The 19,504-nt window shown below is 44.6% G+C and overlaps 1 protein-coding gene across 8 annotated transcripts in view; it reads left to right on the top strand.

The window, feature by feature from the left end:
- LOC119458301 (uncharacterized) overlaps positions 1-19,504 on the top strand; it is a 125,255-nt gene that overhangs the window by 63,000 nt on the left and 42,751 nt on the right. For 2 of the 8 annotated variants that reach the window (XM_049671042.1, XM_049671046.1), the window contains exons 4-5: positions 10,536-10,615; positions 18,923-19,003. The exons of 3 other annotated variants lie outside the window; for them this stretch is intronic. In XM_049671042.1, the coding sequence (XP_049526999.1) occupies positions 10,536-10,615; positions 18,923-19,003 (161 nt within the window). Of the gene's footprint in view, positions 1-1,942; positions 2,012-10,335; positions 10,473-10,535; positions 10,616-18,922; positions 19,004-19,504 lie in introns of all 8 variants that reach the window. 3 more of the 8 variants (XM_049671044.1, XM_037720135.2, XM_049671043.1) reach the window with 3 other exon arrangements.

Below are 19,504 nucleotides of genomic sequence, written 5' to 3'. Positions count from 1 at the left end.
ATTTAATAAATTTTTTCTCTCCTCCTCCACCTAAATGTGTACATACTTCGAGTTGTACGTAATGCCAGGTAAAAATATAGGGGCACCTTCACACTAGTGGTGCGAAGAGTGGGCAAACAGCGAAGCTGGCGACCCCACCTAGCTTTACCTTGGTTCCGCCAAACTTTAACAGCGAAGCTGTTCAAGCTAACCGTGAAAAGAGCCACCTGCTACCGCAAAACCTCACCTAGCTGTGACATCACTGCGTTGCCTAGCAACCACCTCGCAGAGCGGCGTGTTTCTCGCCTCCTCTGCGGGCCGTGCACATGTTGCCTTGACATGGGACGTTAAGGAGAAGGAAGGAGAGCGTGCGCTCGGCGCGCGCAATGTTCGGGAGCTGCAAAGAGAAAATGAAAGTGAGATAGACAGAGAAAGAAATTGTAGCAGCACCAACGAGGCAACGCGCACAGCTGCTGACGACACCGTCCGTGTTTCTCCGTTTCCCGCGTTCGCGCCGGGAAAAAGCGGACGGCGTCGGCTAGCAGCTCGGAGACACTATGCGCAACCGGTTTCCACCGCCGTGCCGACATCTGCGCATGCGCCGTGATAACGATTACATATGCCCATGCGCTGACCTTGAGGCAACAGCTACATAAGCGTGTGCACGGCGGCGCTCGACCAGTAGAAGCCATGGGACGCCCAAAGATAGTTCGTACTCCCGAAGAATAGGCTGCGCTTCGCGATAAATTCTGGAAAATGCTGGGGATGACTTAGTAGTGCTTAGCCTAGCCCAAGAGCCAGGACTAGCTAGGTTCCCATCAACTCCGCTCTATCTTTAGCATTGCGCCTCCAGTGCAAGCTACGCTAATTTTTTGTGAGGTTATGCGCCGAGACTCGGCCACGTTTTGCACAAGATCACCCCGGAATCATCGACAGCCCAGGGAGCAACGAACACTCGGTCATTAAAATATCTGGAGGTTTATAGACGTTCAAAGGCGTTTGCTTGGTTTCTCGGGCTTGTTACTCCGGATCTTCTGTGAATCACCGACGTTTCGCCGCATATGGTGCGCACATTTGCCGGTTGATGGATTATGTGCATGATGCATTATGGACAAGATGCAACGATTCTCCGGCATCATTCCCTTCAGCAATCCTGTTCCTTGAAACAACAAGCGTCACATATTACAATGAGCCTGACCCTTCATCTAAATCGACACCCACGTTTCATAATCGAAAAACGAGACCAGCAGTTCAAGAACACTTTTCTGGGGACAGACAATTTCCTGGAAACCGCGCGCAAAAATGCTAAATGGCGCAGCCCTCCCGTGCAAGAACTACACTTATTCCGCTTCCAGCACTTCACTGGGACAGATGAAAGTAACATGTCTTCGAAGAAGATGAGCACGACCGGCCACCAAGATAAAGCGCTATGGGTTGACTAGACGTGCTTCTGTTGAAACGCTTTACACGAAAAAATTATCTTGCTTCTGCTCTTGTGGATGTTCTTTGTCATAATAATCTATATGCTTTCTTGTAAGCATGTCAAATATTTCGAGTACATTTATTTGTGCGGAAGAGAACATTATCTTCTACTTCTTCACAGGCACGTATAGCCCTGGAACCTTTCTCAACAAATCCTCCAGCAGCAGGCTGCAGAGTGTCTCTGGAGTCAAAAGTCTTTTTTAAAGTAAAATCTCAATTCATGAATATAATATATCAGGAAGGAGATGCAGAGCAGAACGACTTGGTTTTATTATTCTCCAATTTAAAGCATCTGTCATTTGAAATACTTTTGCACCTGCATTGGAGGTTTATGGCTGATCAAGATGTCAATGTATTCATGTAGCTGGAAATGTGAAACAAAAGATATTACATTTTCAATATTCTATAGTCACTTGCTGTTACTCAGGTGTCCGTATATTTGTATGCAAACTAACAAACACTGTTTTCTACATCTTTGCAGAGCGTGTCACGCGTAGGCATGCGACATCCCTTTTATACACAAGACTGTAAAGAAGGCAGCATCGCAAAAGTAAGCAAACAATTACATTCACCTGACACTAAACGTTTCCTTGAATGGTGCTATTTCTACCGAACCTAAAGTCTACTGATAAAGCATTTTTTTCCGTCAATACTGACAGTTTATTCAATGTAGAGAGCGGCATATTCAAAACGAACAGACGCGTGTACAAACATTCCAGCGCTTATTGTAGACTCTACATACGATAACTTCATTTGGGTCATTCGACGCCAAACGTCCCCGACATTGTTCTATACCCACTGCGATTCTTTTCTAAAAAATTGCCAATAATTTTGGTGTACTATTTGCCGTCGCTAAGTATTTTTGCAAAAAGGAAAAACAAAACGTATTCGTGCGCTTACAGTAAATTGAATGGTGTCGTGGTGGGTGAAACCAAGGATGGGAAATACAACGGCAAAATAGAATATCAGCAGAATGCGATGTTGGACTAGTTGGTTCATGCTTGAAATGTCAATCCTGTTTGTATAAAATAGGGCTGTTTCTATTTAATAAATTCAGTTGTAAGTTGGCGCTCTTTCGGTCCCTTCCTCTTTCCTCTTAGTTTTGTTGCACCAGAACCACATTGCATAAAATATTACAGGAAGCGTATTAAAAATTAGCGGGGCTCTACAAAAGTAACTGCGCTTTTTTATTATCTCCCATTGGCCAGAGCTATTTTTACTCCAGGTGCGCTGTGTGATGAAGCATTGCGGCGAATTCGGGCCAAATTTGACTATTATTACACATTTCTACAAGTTTTACAGAAAAAATACAACTGCATCATAGTTGTAATGTTGGCACTAAGATTGCCAAAAAAGCGTTCAATTCGATGGGCGAATATTTTTGAAGTGAAAGAGGCGCAAACGTTGAAAAATGCTAGAAATGCCTAATGTTCACGTACACATAGATTGGTGATGCCATCCAAATAAGTATGCATGCTTGATATCACTTGCAAGGGTGCACTAAAGGTATTTATTTCTAAAAGCTTAATCAGCGTACTTCTTGTTTTAAACGAGAAAAAAAGTTTCATGTTGAGCGTCCACCGCGTGCATGGGCACAGGACCCTAACTCGACTTCGATGCGCCGCGCACCTCTATGGGGCAACGGAAAGGTACGGCGGCCGCACGGTTGGCCTTACTGTATGCTGATTTGTGTTTTTTTTTACGTTTCGATATCTATTCGGCGGTTTGCTGCGGTGACGCCTGTAGTGTTTTCGCAAACGAAAGCCAGTGCCACCTAGGCGCAGTGCCGGAAAAGACGAGAGTGGGCCGTAGCTAGAAAGGGAATTGAAAGAGATGGTATGGCGGCAGGCGGGTACTCTTGTACAAATGAACGAAGTTTTTCTGTTGGCATCGGTGTCAGAAGTGTTTATTACAAGATACAAGTCCGGTCACCGTGACACATCTCAAGTAAGAAGCATGGAGATGCTCCTGCCTGCCCTTCCGCCTTTTGATCCACACTCGGATCCAACATCGCTGGCTGACAGATGGCTAAGATGGCAAGCAAGCTTAGATAACTTCCACCAGATACCAGATAAGAGGTGCCGATCCCCTTCCACCAGATACCAGATTACAGATATCGCACGCAAGCGCGCCATGCTGCTCCACCGCGGCGGAGAAGCTATGTACGACACAGACATGCCGTGGCGTGCCTGAAGGACCACTTCGCATTCAAAAAGAACACCGTCTATGAGCGCCATGTTTTTCGACAAGAAGGTATAACCGAGAAGAAACGCTCGAACAGTATCAAGTACAGCATAGAAAACTTGTAGCGACTTGTTAGTTCGCAGACGTCGACAAAGAACTTGTTTGAACTACTGTTGAAAATCTCATCGGCTTCCTGAATGGTGCAGCACACTTCTCCAAGTTGGATCTCAACGAGGGGTACCACCAGCTAGAGCTGGAAGAACATTCAAGTACAGTACTGATGTTTTCCGCCCACTGGGGACTAAGAAGGTACACGAGACCCCTGTTTCGAGTCAATTCTGCTGCGGAGATATTTAAGGATGCCATATGACAAGTGCTGCCTAACGACGATTGCACCATCATCAGAGATGGCATCGTTGTCTCAGGCCACACAATTAAAGAGTGCGATCGGTGACTGCAGCTGGTGCTCAGGCACCTAGAATAGGCTGGGAAGAGGTGTGTGTTGGGATCAAAGAGCCTAAAATTCTACGCTCACGCGTTCTCTGCTAGCGGAGTCAGTGCTGACCCTGAGAAAATAGAAGCAGTGGCAAAGATGACACCACCAAGAAATTCAACTGAAGTCACAAGCCTAGTTGGGATAATTAACTGCTGCAGGCGCTTCATCCCTCACCTGGCCCACATAGTTGAACCACTACGGAGTCTAACGTACGCTGGCGCAGAGTTCTGTTGGATAGAGAAGCACCAGAGAGCCCTGGATGAAGTAAAACAGGAGCTGTCAAGACCTCGCATCCTAGCGTATTTTGATGCAAATAACAAAAAAATATGTAATCACAGATGCTCGTCCTGAGGAAATAACAGGAGTGATGGCCAAGAAACGCCAAATAAAAGGGCACCCAAAATATTACCATATTACAGCAGAACATTACCGGTAATTTACAGGAGATACCCTCAAATTGACAAAGAGATGCTGGTCATCGTATCAACGATGGAAAACTTTCGCATGTACCTTGCTGGAGGCAAGCTCATAGTAAAGACTGGTCTTGTACCACTAGTGTCGATAATCAAGAAACCGAGTACAAAGCTGTCAGCAAGACTTGAACACCTCAGCCGTAGACTGCAGCACTGCTCTTTTGACATCCAGCACATTCCTGGAAATGTAAACCCTGCTGACAACCTTTCCAGGCACCCACCACCAAGGAAATTCATATGTGCCTAGAGAGGCAACTACAATAGAGGAATACGTTTCTTACGCCCTGAAGTTTGCTGCGTCTGAAGCTTTGACAATGCAAGTAGTAGAAAAGGTGTACAAAAAAGAATACAAACGCAGCTGCTCATCACAGCCCTAAGGGCTACTAATCGGACGTTTTCTGAGAAATTGTGTAAAGATGACAAGCTCAAGCCCTTCATCCAGATCAGAGATGAGCTAACAGTTGCAGACAATGATGTTTTCTTCAGGGGATCAAGACTGGTTATCCCAGAGGAAGTGCAGCTACAAGCCATCAAGCTGGCTAACAGGCGACACCGGGGAATTCTCAAAACCAAAAACTGATCAGAGAGAAGATGTGGTTCGCAGCAATTTACAGGAAAGTGTAGTCACAAATCAAGAACTTCGAACTGTGTCAGAGCACTGTTTCAGAGAAAAAATGTTCACCTTTGCGGATGACACAACTCCCAGACTGCCCTTCGCAGTCACTGGCGGCAGATTTCGCTGGCCCTCTGCCTGGCAAAAAATATGTGCTAGTGGTCGTGCGTGAATACTCTCGTTTCCCTGTAGTTGCAAAACTGTTTTCAATGAACGTGACGAGTGCCACAGCATAGCTTAGGGACATTTTCTCCGTGCATGGATTGCCCTATGTGCTGAAGTTTGACAGTGGTCCTTCTTTCTTTGAGCATGCATGAGTTCGCTGCATTCATTGAGCTGAATGAAATTCGTCATCACAGGACAACACCCCTGTGGCCACAAGCAAACGGCGAGATGGAAAGGTTTATCAGAAACATACAGAAAACTGTGAAGACGGCAGAAAAGAATTGAAACGAAGGGCTCAGTGAGTACCTCCTTAAATATAGGAGAACGCCACACTCCACAACTAGCTACACGCCGGCTGAACTCCTCTTGGGAAGGCATATTGGCTAGTTGTCGGCAATCTACAGCGGAACAGGTGGCTTCCGACACGGGCGTGCACTCTGAGGCATCTGGAGCGTATGGCAGCAGCGCGTCGATAGTGTGCGACGGCACCCGCCGGGGTGGCTCAGTCAGCTAAGGCGTTGTGCTGCGGAGCACGAGATCGCGGGATCGTATCCCGGCCGCGGCAGCCGCATTTCGATGGAGGCGAAATGCAAAAACGCCCGTGTGCTTGCGTTGTAGTGCACGTTAAAGAACCCCAGGTGGTCAAAATGAATTCGGAGCCCTCCACTACGGCGTGCCTCATAATCAGAACTGGTTTTGGCACGTAAAACCGCAGAAAGAAGAAAAGAAGTGTGCCACGGCTGGCGACCGTACAGAAGGAATAAGGGGGAAAACCCGGCTGTGACTTGCGTAGCGGTGTTATACGCGTATGTCGCGAGTACTACGTATTGCTTACGATTTGTTAAATAGCTGCGAAAAAAGCCTCTAAGTACTACGTATTGCTTACGATTTGTTAAATAGCTGCGAAAAAAAGCCATGTGCTTGTCCTCTAAAACCATATTGTTCTAATTTTTTGTAGTCTACTGTGATTTACTGAGTCAAACGCTTTTCTAATATCCAAGAACAGGCCAAGTGCGAAGTAGTTCTTGTTAAGTGCTTGGTTTATAATTTCTGTTAGTGAGTTTACGGCAGTTGTAATAGAGTAACCGGTTCGAAAACCGTGTTGTGCGTTTGAAAGTAGGCGGTATTTTTCAAGATAGCTTGTGACGCGCTTTGCGATCAGTTTTTTGAAGAGCGTGTTAATACGTGATAAAATAGTTATTGGACGATAATTCACCAAGTCATTTGCAATATCTGCTTTGTATATTGTTACCACTATTCCAATCTTGAGCTGGTCAGGATATGCACTCGATAGAACGGATTCATTGAACAAGTTTGCAAGCACTGGACCCAAGATGTCAATGTTGTTTTTGAGTAAGCTTACAGGTAGACTATCGTGACCAATGGCCTTATTTGATGGCACAATCTTGACAGTATCTATGATTTCCGCTGTTGTTATTTCATAGAAAATAAATGTGTTCATTTGAGGAGGAGGTAAAAATGAAACAAACTCTGTGTCATGCGCACCCTGGTTGCATTGTGTAGTGGTGCCCATATTTACAAACTTGTCATTAAATGATTCGGCAAGATCTGCTTCAGTAGTGCCTAACGCGTCGCTATCAGGAAGTATACTGCACTGCATTGTTGGCTTTATGACAGAATTCACTATTCGCCAAATGTCTAGAATTTCCTATTGCTTTTATAATAATGTATTGTAATATTCTTTTTTACACTTACGCATTATAGAAAGAGGGAGATTGCGCGCTGTCTTATATCGAGCACTGTAATAATCACTGTCTCTTTTTTGTTTCAGTTTATTATGCCAATGTTTTTTTTTGTTTGTTTGCTATGCGTATTTAGTCTGTCATGCAGGGGCAGATAAGAATCCAGAAGTACCTGGCTCTGCGTGAGCTTATATTTTGTTTAACACAGCTGTAAAGTAATAGATGAGAGAATTTTTAATATGTTTGGTTGACATCGGCGTGATTAATTTCAGCAAAATTCAGTTCTTCTAAACGTTTCCTAGTTTTCAGGTAGTCCCACCTTTCTGCCAAGCGAGTTGTTTGAATTTTGATTTTAGAGTCATACAAGGGTACATGGATATACAGGGTGTTTCAGCGAACACTTTCAAAATTTATTTGAGGTTGCCTGTGGCAGATAGAGCAATTCTAGTTAATGAGCTGGTCTACTCGAAGAGGCGGACATTACTTGCGCAAAAAATTGCAATGCATATTTGAATAATTAACAAAAATTCACTAATTAAGTTTTTAACTAATGACCTGAAGGCCCATATTGCAATTTACAAATTGTAGCCGTGGAGTTCGCAATCCGAATCCACTTAGAATTAATTCTCAGGATGACACCAGTTTCGAGATATTAGTTCCCGAACTTTGCGGAGAAATGCATTGGCGTTCCAGTTAACTTTGTGCTTCAATGCATAAAGCGACGTTTTCTTAAGAACCTAACTGGAACGTCAATGCATTTCTCCGCAAAGTTCGGGAATTAATATCTCGAAACTGGTGTCATCCCGAGAATTCGTTCCAAGTGGATCCGCCTTGAGAACTCCACGGCTACAATTTGTAAATTGCAATATGGGCCAACAGGTAATTAGGTAAAAACCTAATTAGCGAATTTCTGTTAATTATTCGATTATGCATTTCAATTTCTTGTGCAAGTAATGTCCGCCTCTTCGAGTAGACCAGCTCATGAATTAGAATTGTGCTATCTGCCGAAGGCCACCTTCAAGAATTTTTGAAAGTGTTCGCTGAAACACCCTGTATATCGGTAAACAGTCTGTTATGTTAAGTATATGATCAAATATAGATGACGTGGTTGCTGTGACTCTTGTAGGGTTAGTAATGTGGTTATAAGAGTCATAGCACGATATGAGATTTTGATATTCAATGTTGCCTTGATCGGCAACGTTTATATTAAAATCTCCGCATAAGATCACCTCGTTACTTGTGTTTGCTGAATTTGCTATGGTTCTTTCAAGCTTATCCAAGAATGGTTGAAGTTTTGAGTCTGGTGGCCTGTATATCACGCCAGATACAAGTTTGTGTTCGAGTTCTACAAAACGTATCTCCTATTCACCAGTTTTTGTTTTCGTGACATCCAGTTTCTAAAATTTATTTCTGATGACAGGTACAGTGCCGCACCACCACCTCTAGATTCAGCCACTCTTGGGAGGGACAGAAAGTTGTAATCAGGAATGTTTATAAATTCGCATTCTTTTAACCAAGTTTCTGATAGAGCTATGATGTTGTAGCAACTTTTGAGGCGCGGCAGTAAGGACAATAATGAATCATGATTTTTGTGCAAGCTTCGGATGTTACAATGCAGGATATGAAGCTGGTGCGAACTCAAACTGGCTTGTTTGTGGGGCGAAATACACATAGTGATTGTAACGTCCGATGCCGTGCGTGTTATTGAGTCACACAATTTTCTAAGGTAGTTCCTTGTTGCAATTCGAATAGCTGTCGAATTTTCTGTCTTCCTTGCAAAAATTTTAGACTGAGCGACCCACATGAATTTCCAGTTCTTCTCTTCCTTTTTTGCAGTGGCCCTACCTAGCAGAGCTTTGTTTTCGGGACAAAGGTGCTCGTTGATGAACACTGCATCACTTTCGGAGAACCCTATTTCGTTGGCCATGAAATGCTTCTTTTTTGCGGCGAATAACAGGGCGTCACGCTTTGTTTGCGATATGAACCTCACGATGACGTTGCTTTTGTTTTTTTCTATTGCTGGTACACGATGAACGACGTCAATGTCTGACGACAGAATACTGACCCCTACTTTGTCTCCAATTTTTCTAACTACTTCTTCCAGCGATTCGTTTTGGTTCTGTGGGATTCCCTTTATCTCCACATTATTTTCCCTTTGTATTACGTCAGTTCAGTAAGTTTTTTCTGTTTGCTGGCCAGCGACTGTGCCAATCGTTCCTTTTTTGCATTGAAAGTAGCATGCTCTCGTTTTAAATCATCCAGTTGTTGTTGAGTCACCCGTAGTTCTTCGAAGGTTTCATTCATATATGTGACACTCTGTTCCACATCATCAAGTTCTTTTTTTAAGTTCACATTCATGTCAGTGAAGTGCTTGAACAGCTCTTTGATAGTGCATGGCTGCTTTTCACTCATTTTCACCGCGAGCGATCCCAGTTCTTCAAATAGATAAAGAGCAAGAAGGAAGGATAGTTTTTGAGCTCGAAACGATTATAAAAGGTGACGAGTTCACTCTTCAGCTGGGCGTCGCGAAGAAATGTAGCTGCCTCGTGCAAGATGCCCCTATGTCTGGGTAAATACTCAAGCCGCATTGAATCCCTCCATCTCATACTATTGCTCCAAAGAAACTGATGCCCTTCGTGTGCAAAGTCAGTTGTCCCTTCAGATTGTCGACGACATACTATAGCTACCGTGGCCACTTTTGAAGGTGTAGTCTCGAAAGTCCTATGACATGGATTCTCAGGTATCAGAATAATTCACTATTTTTGGACGGTGCGTCGTCCCAGTACAACAACACGACATTATTTTTAATTTTTTTGCTGACATAGGTTGTACATAATGTGGACAAATTCATTTCATATCTTGCGATTTTCGTGGAAGTTTCATATCTACTTGTATGAAAGCTTCACCAGCTGCTCCAAACCATAATACTATCATTAAAAAACACGTTTTCACATCAGTCCATTATATTCTAGCCTTATTTTTCTTTGTTGTGTATGAGCTGCATTTTAGATACTGCGCATGCGAGCCGCCTGCAAGTTAGTTTTATTTCACCATTGGCAGAAGTGGTAATATATCGTCATTCAAAAATATGTACAGAAAATATGTACCTTAATATATACAACTAAAACATCAATATCTCACTCTATTATTATGTTTCATTTATACGAGAAACTTTATACTCTTAAAACTAGGAAGTCTAGTATTTAGTAGCTAACAGTGACGCATTTCTGCCTGTTTCAGTTCCTGTGCACGAACGAGCCCATATGGCTATATAATAGCACCGGAAGTCCCGGCCGTGAATGTGAAGTGGATGAAACGATGAATATAAGCCAAACTGCCATTCTCCTGCTGCGGTCACATTACGAAAACGGAATGAAGTATTAGGAATATTCACGTTATGATGCATGTTCGTCACTTACATCTGTTCTTCTTTTTTACAGAAAATCCATCTACCTAAACGGAACATTTGACCAACGCGATGCGAAGCGCATGTTTCTTCATATTCCAGGTGGCCAAAAAGGTAGAATTGTTTTTTTACTATGAATTCATGCTTCAAGAAGTGTTTATACAATTATTGAAGCCCATGTTGCGGTTGATGTAGTTGTCAACTTTGTGTGCTAAAAATGTTTAATCACGTGTATACAATTAACTGTTTTACAGAGAAGCTGTATATGGCTAGGATCCTGGGGTTTTTCGCGTCCGTTGGCTGAAAATTGTCACCATCAATGGCTCATACCCCCGTAAGCACTGATAACTGCTTCCGCAAACAAAACATACAATGACTCATACCCCCGAAAGGCACAGGCTACAAGCACTCACCAAAGTGAAGCAAACAGTACATACATTCGTTGCATCATGCAGACAACAAATCGAGCCGCACACGTTGCAATAAAGAACAAGTTCAAAACAAGCATCCGAACCAAATAATTGATAAAAAGGCGTTCGTGATAGCAATGCGAAGCACGTAGCGCTCCCCGCGTACGTTTACCGGTACAGATTAGTAGAGTGTTTCAGTTTCACGTACGTAGAAGCCTTGCGCACGCAAACGTGAGAGTTCTACGTACGCTACGCGTGGCATGCGTGGGACGCCTATAGTTTCGCGTGCGCACCAGTCTGTTGTCGGAGGCCTTGACAACGTACAGATTGTTGTTTCCGCATACCTACTTGCACCCTCTGCTGGCAGACATGAACGCTATTTCAGCCAAGTTTGTTGAAGATGAGCCGCAATCCAAGCCAAAGCACGATTCTCGCACTTCGCAAACAACGTGGCCGTGCTACCTTGCAATTTTGCTTTCTACCAGCAATCTAAAAAAAGGCTTACACCCTTTGGGTCGTATCTTGGCCCCAAATAACAATCGTCATCTGCCTTTCTTGCGTTTCCTTTCTTGAAAACTCGGCGCTCGCTACTTTCCTGTCAAGAAAGCTGTGTGACGCTGATAACGTGCAAGCCTTTCGTGACTAGGAAGTACCGGGCTCGCAGCGTTAGAGAAAGGAAATGCGGACAAGACAGAGGACGTATATTGCTTGGGGACAAGATACGACCCAAAGGGCGTAAATGTTTTTTAGAGCGTGCTCTTAAGCTGCAAAATGCCTCCCAGCTTTCTTTGTGATCATCATTATTTATCTGTGCTCTCGTGGACTTCGAACAGTGCAAACACGTAGCAAAACAGTACGATGTCTAACCACACGCACCGTCGGCGCGGTTGGAAGCGATCTTGAAATTGCTCTCGGCTATTTAGGGATATCGTGTGAACAGCTTCTACGTAGCGCTTCTACGTACAGTCAACCACAAAAGTTTGCGGACCACGCGAGCGCGTGGCCAAGAGCCTCTTCGCGACACTTCCGCTACGTCACCAGCGATCGACAGCAGCGCTACGTTGAAGACGCATCCCTCCTTAAATCTATGGCCTGTCTATTTTCGCACTGTGCGCAAATATTTTCTACCTATCTCTTTCAACGTGACGCGCTCTTTGTTAGCCAGGGCTACTTGCTTATATTTTGAGAGCAGAATATCAGTACAAGCAATCAGACAGCGTATTCTTCGGCTGTTATCAGTTCTATTTTCACGTAGCCACGCTGTTTTTTTTTTTCGTGAGTGCGTGAGTGAGCGGTGAGGCAGCCATGGGACACAGATGCTTAGTCAGTAGGCAGAATTTTTCCGTTCCTCCCCCATCGCTAAGTGACAGTAGCGGCCGGGATTTGATCGCCTGCGCCCAGGTTTTGCTGCGCAAAACCCGAACCACCGCGCTGCTATAGTGGTTACATTTCGAAAAATAAGAAATAATCGGGTGCGATGACTCTTTTTATAACCCTTTGCGACACGGCGTCCTCGTTTGGGGACTCGAACTTCGGAGGCGCGTCCCACGCCACGTGTTTCTTCAAATGACCTAAAACTCAGTGTGCACATTCGTGTCCGCTTCCTGATGGGACAACTAGCGGTCAGTTAACTTCATTGTCCTGCGTATTGCTGCAGATGATCACTTTGCTGGAGACACTACCATGTTAGACAATCGTTCGACGTGCCGCGTTCCAAGACCAACGTCAAGACTATTTTTTTTCTCCGGTCGACACGAATACAACCGAAAAAGCAAGTGTGCATGCGTTTCGGGCCTAATAGTTGATTCTTTTTATGCAAGCATTGAAGCTGACGGATTTCAGAATAATTAGATAATGAGCTATACGCTAATTAATTTTTTTACTGAAACTCGCACAAAACAGCACATTGCTTCGTCTTCTTTCTTGGAATGTAATAGTGAGCGTCTTGAAATGATGCCATGCACATTTGACGCATTTGCAGACAGTGCATCATAATTCGTGTCTGAAGGGGATGAATTTATTCACAAGACATTTACAGAAGTGTCATGAAACATAGGTCTCTCAATGATCTAGTAGGAAGTGAAATGTCCGCCGTTTTCTAGCACCTTATTGATGCGTGTGGGCATCGACTAGTACAAAGATTCAGTAATCTCCGGTCGACCGCGCAGGCTTTCCCATTCTTGTGCGATCGCTTGCCACAGCGTATCGGCCGTGCGGCCGCGGTTGGCTCGTGTGGACAGCCGTTTCCTCAACATGCCCCAGACATTTTCTATGGGATTCAAGTCGGCGCCACATGGAGGCCACTCAAGCTGGCAAACAGCATGTTCTTCTAGCAATGACTGGACGATACGTGCTTTATGGATCGGGCTGCGGTCGTGTTGAAAAAAATAGCAGCCGTCGCTGAAGGGACCGTCCAGCGCATACGGAACGAGGGGTCTAGTGATGACGTCGCAGTACCGTGACGCAGTGAAAGGCCCTTCCAGACGCACAAGGGGACCAAGGCCATCTTTGCTGATTGCTCCCCACACGCTCACGGAACACCGTCCACTGGATAGAACACTCTGTGTGTAATTAGGCAGATATCTGCAAGAAATAGCATACAATTGGGTTCCAGCGGCGCGTCTAAAAATGTTGTGATTCCTCTTGCGTATGAACTTTATAATGCTGTTATAGAGTTGCAATAGAAAACGTGCAAACATCATTAGACAGTACTGAAAGACCCACTGGCAGCTTTTAATTAGCTTCAGAGTAAGTAGTACTATGAAACAATCGTTAATGTTTTCAACATAATACCACTACAGAAAAATCTCGTAATGTCCAAAAGCTCATTTTACGTGAAACATGTTGTGATGCAGAATTAGCTTCGTGAATTAACTGCCAATACACTGTAAACACACCTGCAGTTTAGTGGACGCCAAACCCGCTTCCGTTGGTCCCAGCGCGTGGAAAAAGTTAACTCGTCGCTAAAGATGACATCGCCCCATTTCTCTGTTGTCCAATCTTTCATTGCTGTAGCGAACATGAGTCGTTCTTGTAGCTGGCTGTGTGAGAGGCAGGGCTTCTGTGCTGCTACGAAAGACTGCAGGCCAAGCTCACTCAGCCTTCTTCTTACAGTCTCAGACGATACCGTGAGCGAGAGCGCTTCTCGGATATCCTCTGCACTTTGAGAGAGAGAGAAAGCACTTTATTTGCACCCGTCAGAGAGTATGGGTGATCGGGGTGAGACGCAGCTCCCCCTTTCACCGCCTACCTCCCCCCTAGACGTCGGCCGGAATCAGTTGACTTCCGGCGGCGGCCTGGGCTTGACAGATGGCTTGTTTTTGGGCATGTTCTTCCTGGCTATGAAGGGAGGATTCCCATGACTCTTGGTTCCCATGTAGACCGTTTAGCGCTGGGCAAGCCCAGAGCATGTGATTTAGGGTCGCTATGCCTTCACAGTTTTTGCATTTCGAAGAGTGCACCTCAGGATGCCATTTGTGTAGGATATACGGGTTTGGGAAGGTACCCGTCTGCAGTTTTCGCCAGATTACTTCTTCCGTCTTTGTGAGAGATCTATGGGGGGGAGGAAAAGTTATCCTGCCCATTCTATAGTGTTGTAGAATTTCTCTGTATGTGGTTAAGTCTCGCTTTTTGGACAGGGAGTAGTATGCCTGCGCTGGGGCCCGGTGTGTAAGTCCTCGGGCGACCTCGTTGGTGATCTTGTTCCCTGTGAGTCCAGTATGAGCGGGCGCCCATATTATTCTAATAAGGTCATTGGGTACGTTCTCTTTGCCTGCTTGCAGAATTTTGGCGGCCTCTTTGGACACCTTACCAGTGTCATAGGCTTTGAATGCAGTTTTAGAATCGGTGACGATTATTCTGGTTGATGGGTTTGTGATTGCCAGGGCAATCGCCGCCATCTCTGCCTCCTCTGGTGAAGAGTGTCTCACGCTACAGCTCGAGATTAAGGATCAGCCACGATGGCGGCCGTAATCAGGCGGTCCTTTTCCTCAGTCGTGGCCCTTGGACGCCCACTGCGCTCCATATCTGTGAATCTGTCATCGTCGCGGAAAGCTTGAATAATCCTATTCACGGCAGTCCGGCTCCTGTTGGTTCGGCGGCAGATTTCGCGCTGAGGTATTCCCTCTATAAATAAACGCACAATGTGCCTTCTTTCGTCAAGTGCAACACGCAGCGGCATCTTTCCAAATAGGCAATCACCACGTGGCCTGAAGCAAGTCTACTACGTTTTCAGCGACTGATGCGAAGATGCGCCTATGTGTGAAAGAAAATTTTCTATGCATCCGCTTTTTCTTTATTTTTGATGACAGTGAAACACCTCCCTACCCTTTCTCTCAAGACGCAGAAGCAGCAACACTCATTAGACCAAGATGCTGCCAATGAAAGTGCGCCAGTAAACGTCGCGTAAAAAAATCGTCGCAGCGCTTCGTGAAACTTATCTACCCACTGGCACACCAGTCGACAAAGGTTGCAGTGATTGCTCCGATACTGCTATCAAGCCAGATATGTGGCGGTCTTATCGCAGACAGCGCTCTGCGTCAACACAACGAACTAACAATGTCATGCACGGGAATAAAAAATTAACAGGCAGGCGAGTACCAAGAGGGCTCATATCCGGGAGAGCGCCCCTGTCGCCGCTAGGTGGCGTACCGCTAGGTGGCGTGGATAGGCAGTCTGGCACGCGCTCGCGTGGTCCGCAAACTTTTGTGGTTGACTGTACGTGAAACTAAAACTGTCTAGTGTTGCGCAAGCTGCCGCGACGACCACAACCGACGTCGCAAGTTGCCGCGGCGACGACAGCTTGCGATGTAGGGTGTGACGTCCCAAGCCTTTCGTGTATAAACTAATCATCATAGCAACTGGCTTCAATGTTGTTCCAGCCCTGCATGGGGGGTGTTGTGTAAAATTACCGTTACTCCCGTCACTCTAAAATGGCACTACTACTATTACTACTACTCTAAAGCCACATAGCATTGCATACCCCCTCTATGCAGTTGTAGTGGTGGTTTTCAACAGCTTCGCTGGACATCCACTTTCGGAGGGCCGGGATGGTCATTTTTTAAGCGAAGCCTGATAGGCTCACAAGCATCTGCGGTGGTGGGGTCACGCTGAAAAGTGGGCCTATCCTGGCGATAGTGCAGAAAGTGTCCAAGCTCAATGGCACATACCAGGGACAAAAAATAGAGAGAAAGAGCGAGAGAGAGAGACAGAAAGGAAGAAAGAGAGAAAAAGAACGGAAGAAAGAGAAAGAAAGAGAAACATAGAGCGAGCGAAAGAAAAAGTCACAGCTAAGATCAGAGACACACACGACAATCCCCGTTTTCTCGACAGGGGGAAGCGCTGGTGTTGAGCGAAGCTTTATAGGCTGACAAGGGTCGGCAGTGGTGGTGGTGGTGTCACGCTGAAAAGTCGGCCAATCCTGGCGAGAGTGCAGAAAGGGTTCAAGCTCAATGGCGCATACCAGGGATGGAAAAGAAATAAAAAGTGAAGGAGAGAGAAAGAAAGAGAAGGAGAGAGAGAGAAGCAAACAGAGAGAGATAATGAGAGAGAGAAGGGAGGAAGAGAGATAGAAATGAAGAGAGAGAAAGAGAGAGACTGAAAGAAACATACAGAGAGAAAAAGAGAGAGAAAGAAAGATAGATAGAGAGAGAGAAACAGAGAGATAATGAGAGAGAGAGAAGGGAGGAAGAGAGAGACTGAAAGAAACATATAGAGAGAAAAAGAGAGAGAAAGAAAGATAGAGAGAGAGAGAAAGAAAGAGAGAAAGAAAGAAAGTAAATCCCCACGAAGGTCAGATACACACAAGACAAGCTTCGCTTACCCCTCCCCCCCCCCCCCATTTTCTCGACAGGGGAAGCGATGGTTTTTTTGTTTTTTTTTTCGTGGAATGGTCCCATATGGTTTCATAGCCTAGCAGAGGCAAATAATTGCTTCGATTATTGTGTATTTCCAGGCAAACGAGTTACCACGTAAGTGACATGTCGCGCTCGAAATGCTTCACGAGGTAGAGTAGACATTTGAGATGGAAACATTTTGTACTGCTGTGTGGTTACATTACAAAGTGCAGCAAATATTTTCATTCATCACCTGAAATATATATATAAGCCGGAAAGGAGCAAGAAGCTTTAAATAAGTTGACAAGAACATTGATATTTGTATGTCTGCAAACAAGAAAGGCGAGCACGAAGATTTTCATACAGCACCATTTTTTTCTGTAAATATAAAAGAAAGGTTATTACTGCGCAAATATTACATGTGTGCATGAACCGTCTAAAGAGTGCTTAAATGTCACTGAAACCCACACATATGTAGCCATAGGCTGGCCTACATATGTCTACGCACGTATAACTCTGTAGAAAGAGTTCTATGTTACAAAATGTTCAAAGATAAATACACGTTTTGGTGCCATACCTACCTTCTTTTGCTGCACACTGCTTCTTTTGATTGCGAATTTTTCACTTCTATGTAGCTGAATTTAATGTTTTCATGCCGCCTTCACTTCTTTCTTGTACTTGTGTCCCTTCGTACAACTATCAAGTGCCGCATGCGCAGTTGCACTTATCCAATGACCATGGTTGTCTACCCAGTACTCGTACCCAATGCGCCAACTTGTAAATTCGACAAGACATCAGCAGTTAGTAGCGAAGACCTGTAACGTGATGAAGCGGCAAGCAAACATTCGCGTTTAAAAAATCCTCCTAAACGTTGACTTAAAAGGCACTTGTTCATGTGCTCATCGATACTCGCAAAACAACCGCGAAGTTAACCTTGTAATCCGCTATGACAAAATGGCTGCAGACTTCTGGGTCTAAGCGGGAGGCCACTTGTTGAGTGTTATATACCACGTCTGCATGATGTTGCTCGTGATATAAAAAAGGAAGCATTTTTTGTACATATCAACATATCAAATAACCTGATGTGCTGCAAATTGTTCTTGAGCATCCCCTCATCGCCTTCTAGCGGTGTCCCCATAGCCGGTGTGTTGCTCTACAACTGTCTTGTACCTCGTACTGATTTCTGTGAAAAATTTCTTGACTACTTTACCGGCTTTCTTGTATCCTTGACAGGCATCCGAGTAGCCAATCGCTTCACCCGCATTCGCGCTGACATCGGTTATATTGTCAGCCTGTATTTCCCCTTTAAGTCATATGTTCTCTGATTTCTTCCATACCAGATAGAGCGTCTGGCTTAGCGTTGCACGCTTTACTGCATGTATAGTAATTTATAACAAAGCATCTTTTTCCGTTGCAGTCGGTCATTAGGTAGAAATGTTGCTTGCTCAGCTTACACGCGGCGTCCCATCGGATAAAAACCTACCTGCTTGATAATCTTACACAAAGTATGGTTACTCGTACCTTTACCTCGATCTTCTATTAGGCCACAGGTGCAGACATGAAACGCGAGCATAGCAGGTTTCAAAAATTGCATACCTCTAGTGGCCTTGCTTAGGAAAAGGCCCACTGCCAAAATTTGCATTCCTTGTTACGCTCATTGGGTTCTTTCTTTACCCTCGGCGTTTTACGTTCCCCAGCTTTCCGGTCCATCTTTATACCTTACCACTTGCACGTCCGAGTTGGAACGCGAGCTAATTTCGAGATGTTATGCACGTCCTTCACCTGCAATAAAAGCAAATACCCTCAAAAGGTATTGCGTTCTTTGACACTGCCTACACTCTAGGTCACCTGCTTGAATAATATTTACTATCTGTACTATGTTTCTTCACACATCATTATACAAGGCATGGCTAGTATAACCTGCATCTTCAGAGAGGACAATGTGCGCGGGTAATGGAATGTAATCCACCTCACTTCTATGCAGTCTGTGAAAACATTTTTTCTGTACGTTGTCCTCCTTGTGGGTGCCCCGCCCTCAATTTCCGCGCTGATCAAAGGAAATAGGAGATGTTGCTTCATGCTCAACTTCACATGTGCCTTCTTTTCTGCAACTCAGATGACCCTATGAAATTCGTTATACGCAATTATGAACACCCAGTCTTTTATTCCCTTTTCAGGAATGCGTGACCACCTGACTGAAGACATGCTGTATCTCAGCCAGAAGTTGAGATGTGCGGTGCTTAAGATTACACTTCAAAGTTAGTTCTTTCACAATGTTTTGCTGGGGTGAACGAACGCAACATATCCTGCAGTCACATGATAGACTCATTTTTTTGCACACTATTGTTGGTGTTATTGATTTACTGTTGAGAAAATGTGTTATTTTCTTGCTACATTGGCCCCCAAAGGTAATTTTAGGGCACCCTACTATCTCTCCTTTTTATTACTCTTTTTTTACATCAGAAAGAAAGAATGAAACGAAACAGGTATTAGCTAAACGTTAGAAGCAGTATGCATTCCGCATTTTGTACTTATTGAACAAAAAGAACTAGTTCACGTAAACGACCGAAAGCATGGAATCTGAGGAGATAGCTATAGTTAAAAAAGCCGCTTAATGTATGTGAGAAAAAACATAAGCGCGAGGCTGGCTTACACTCGTCATTCTTTCTGTAATTATGTTTACTGAAAAAGACAATACTTCACAGCGATATCCCAAATTTTCATTGTCTTGCGTAAGCCGAGTTTGTATTGTGCTTTCG

Source organism: Dermacentor silvarum, chromosome 7, assembly GCF_013339745.2.
Source record: "Dermacentor silvarum isolate Dsil-2018 chromosome 7, BIME_Dsil_1.4, whole genome shotgun sequence".
NCBI classification, from domain to species: domain Eukaryota; kingdom Metazoa; phylum Arthropoda; class Arachnida; order Ixodida; family Ixodidae; genus Dermacentor; species Dermacentor silvarum.
The sequence above is the reverse complement of the archived record's forward strand: the minus strand, read 5'-3'. Positions and strand labels throughout refer to the sequence as shown.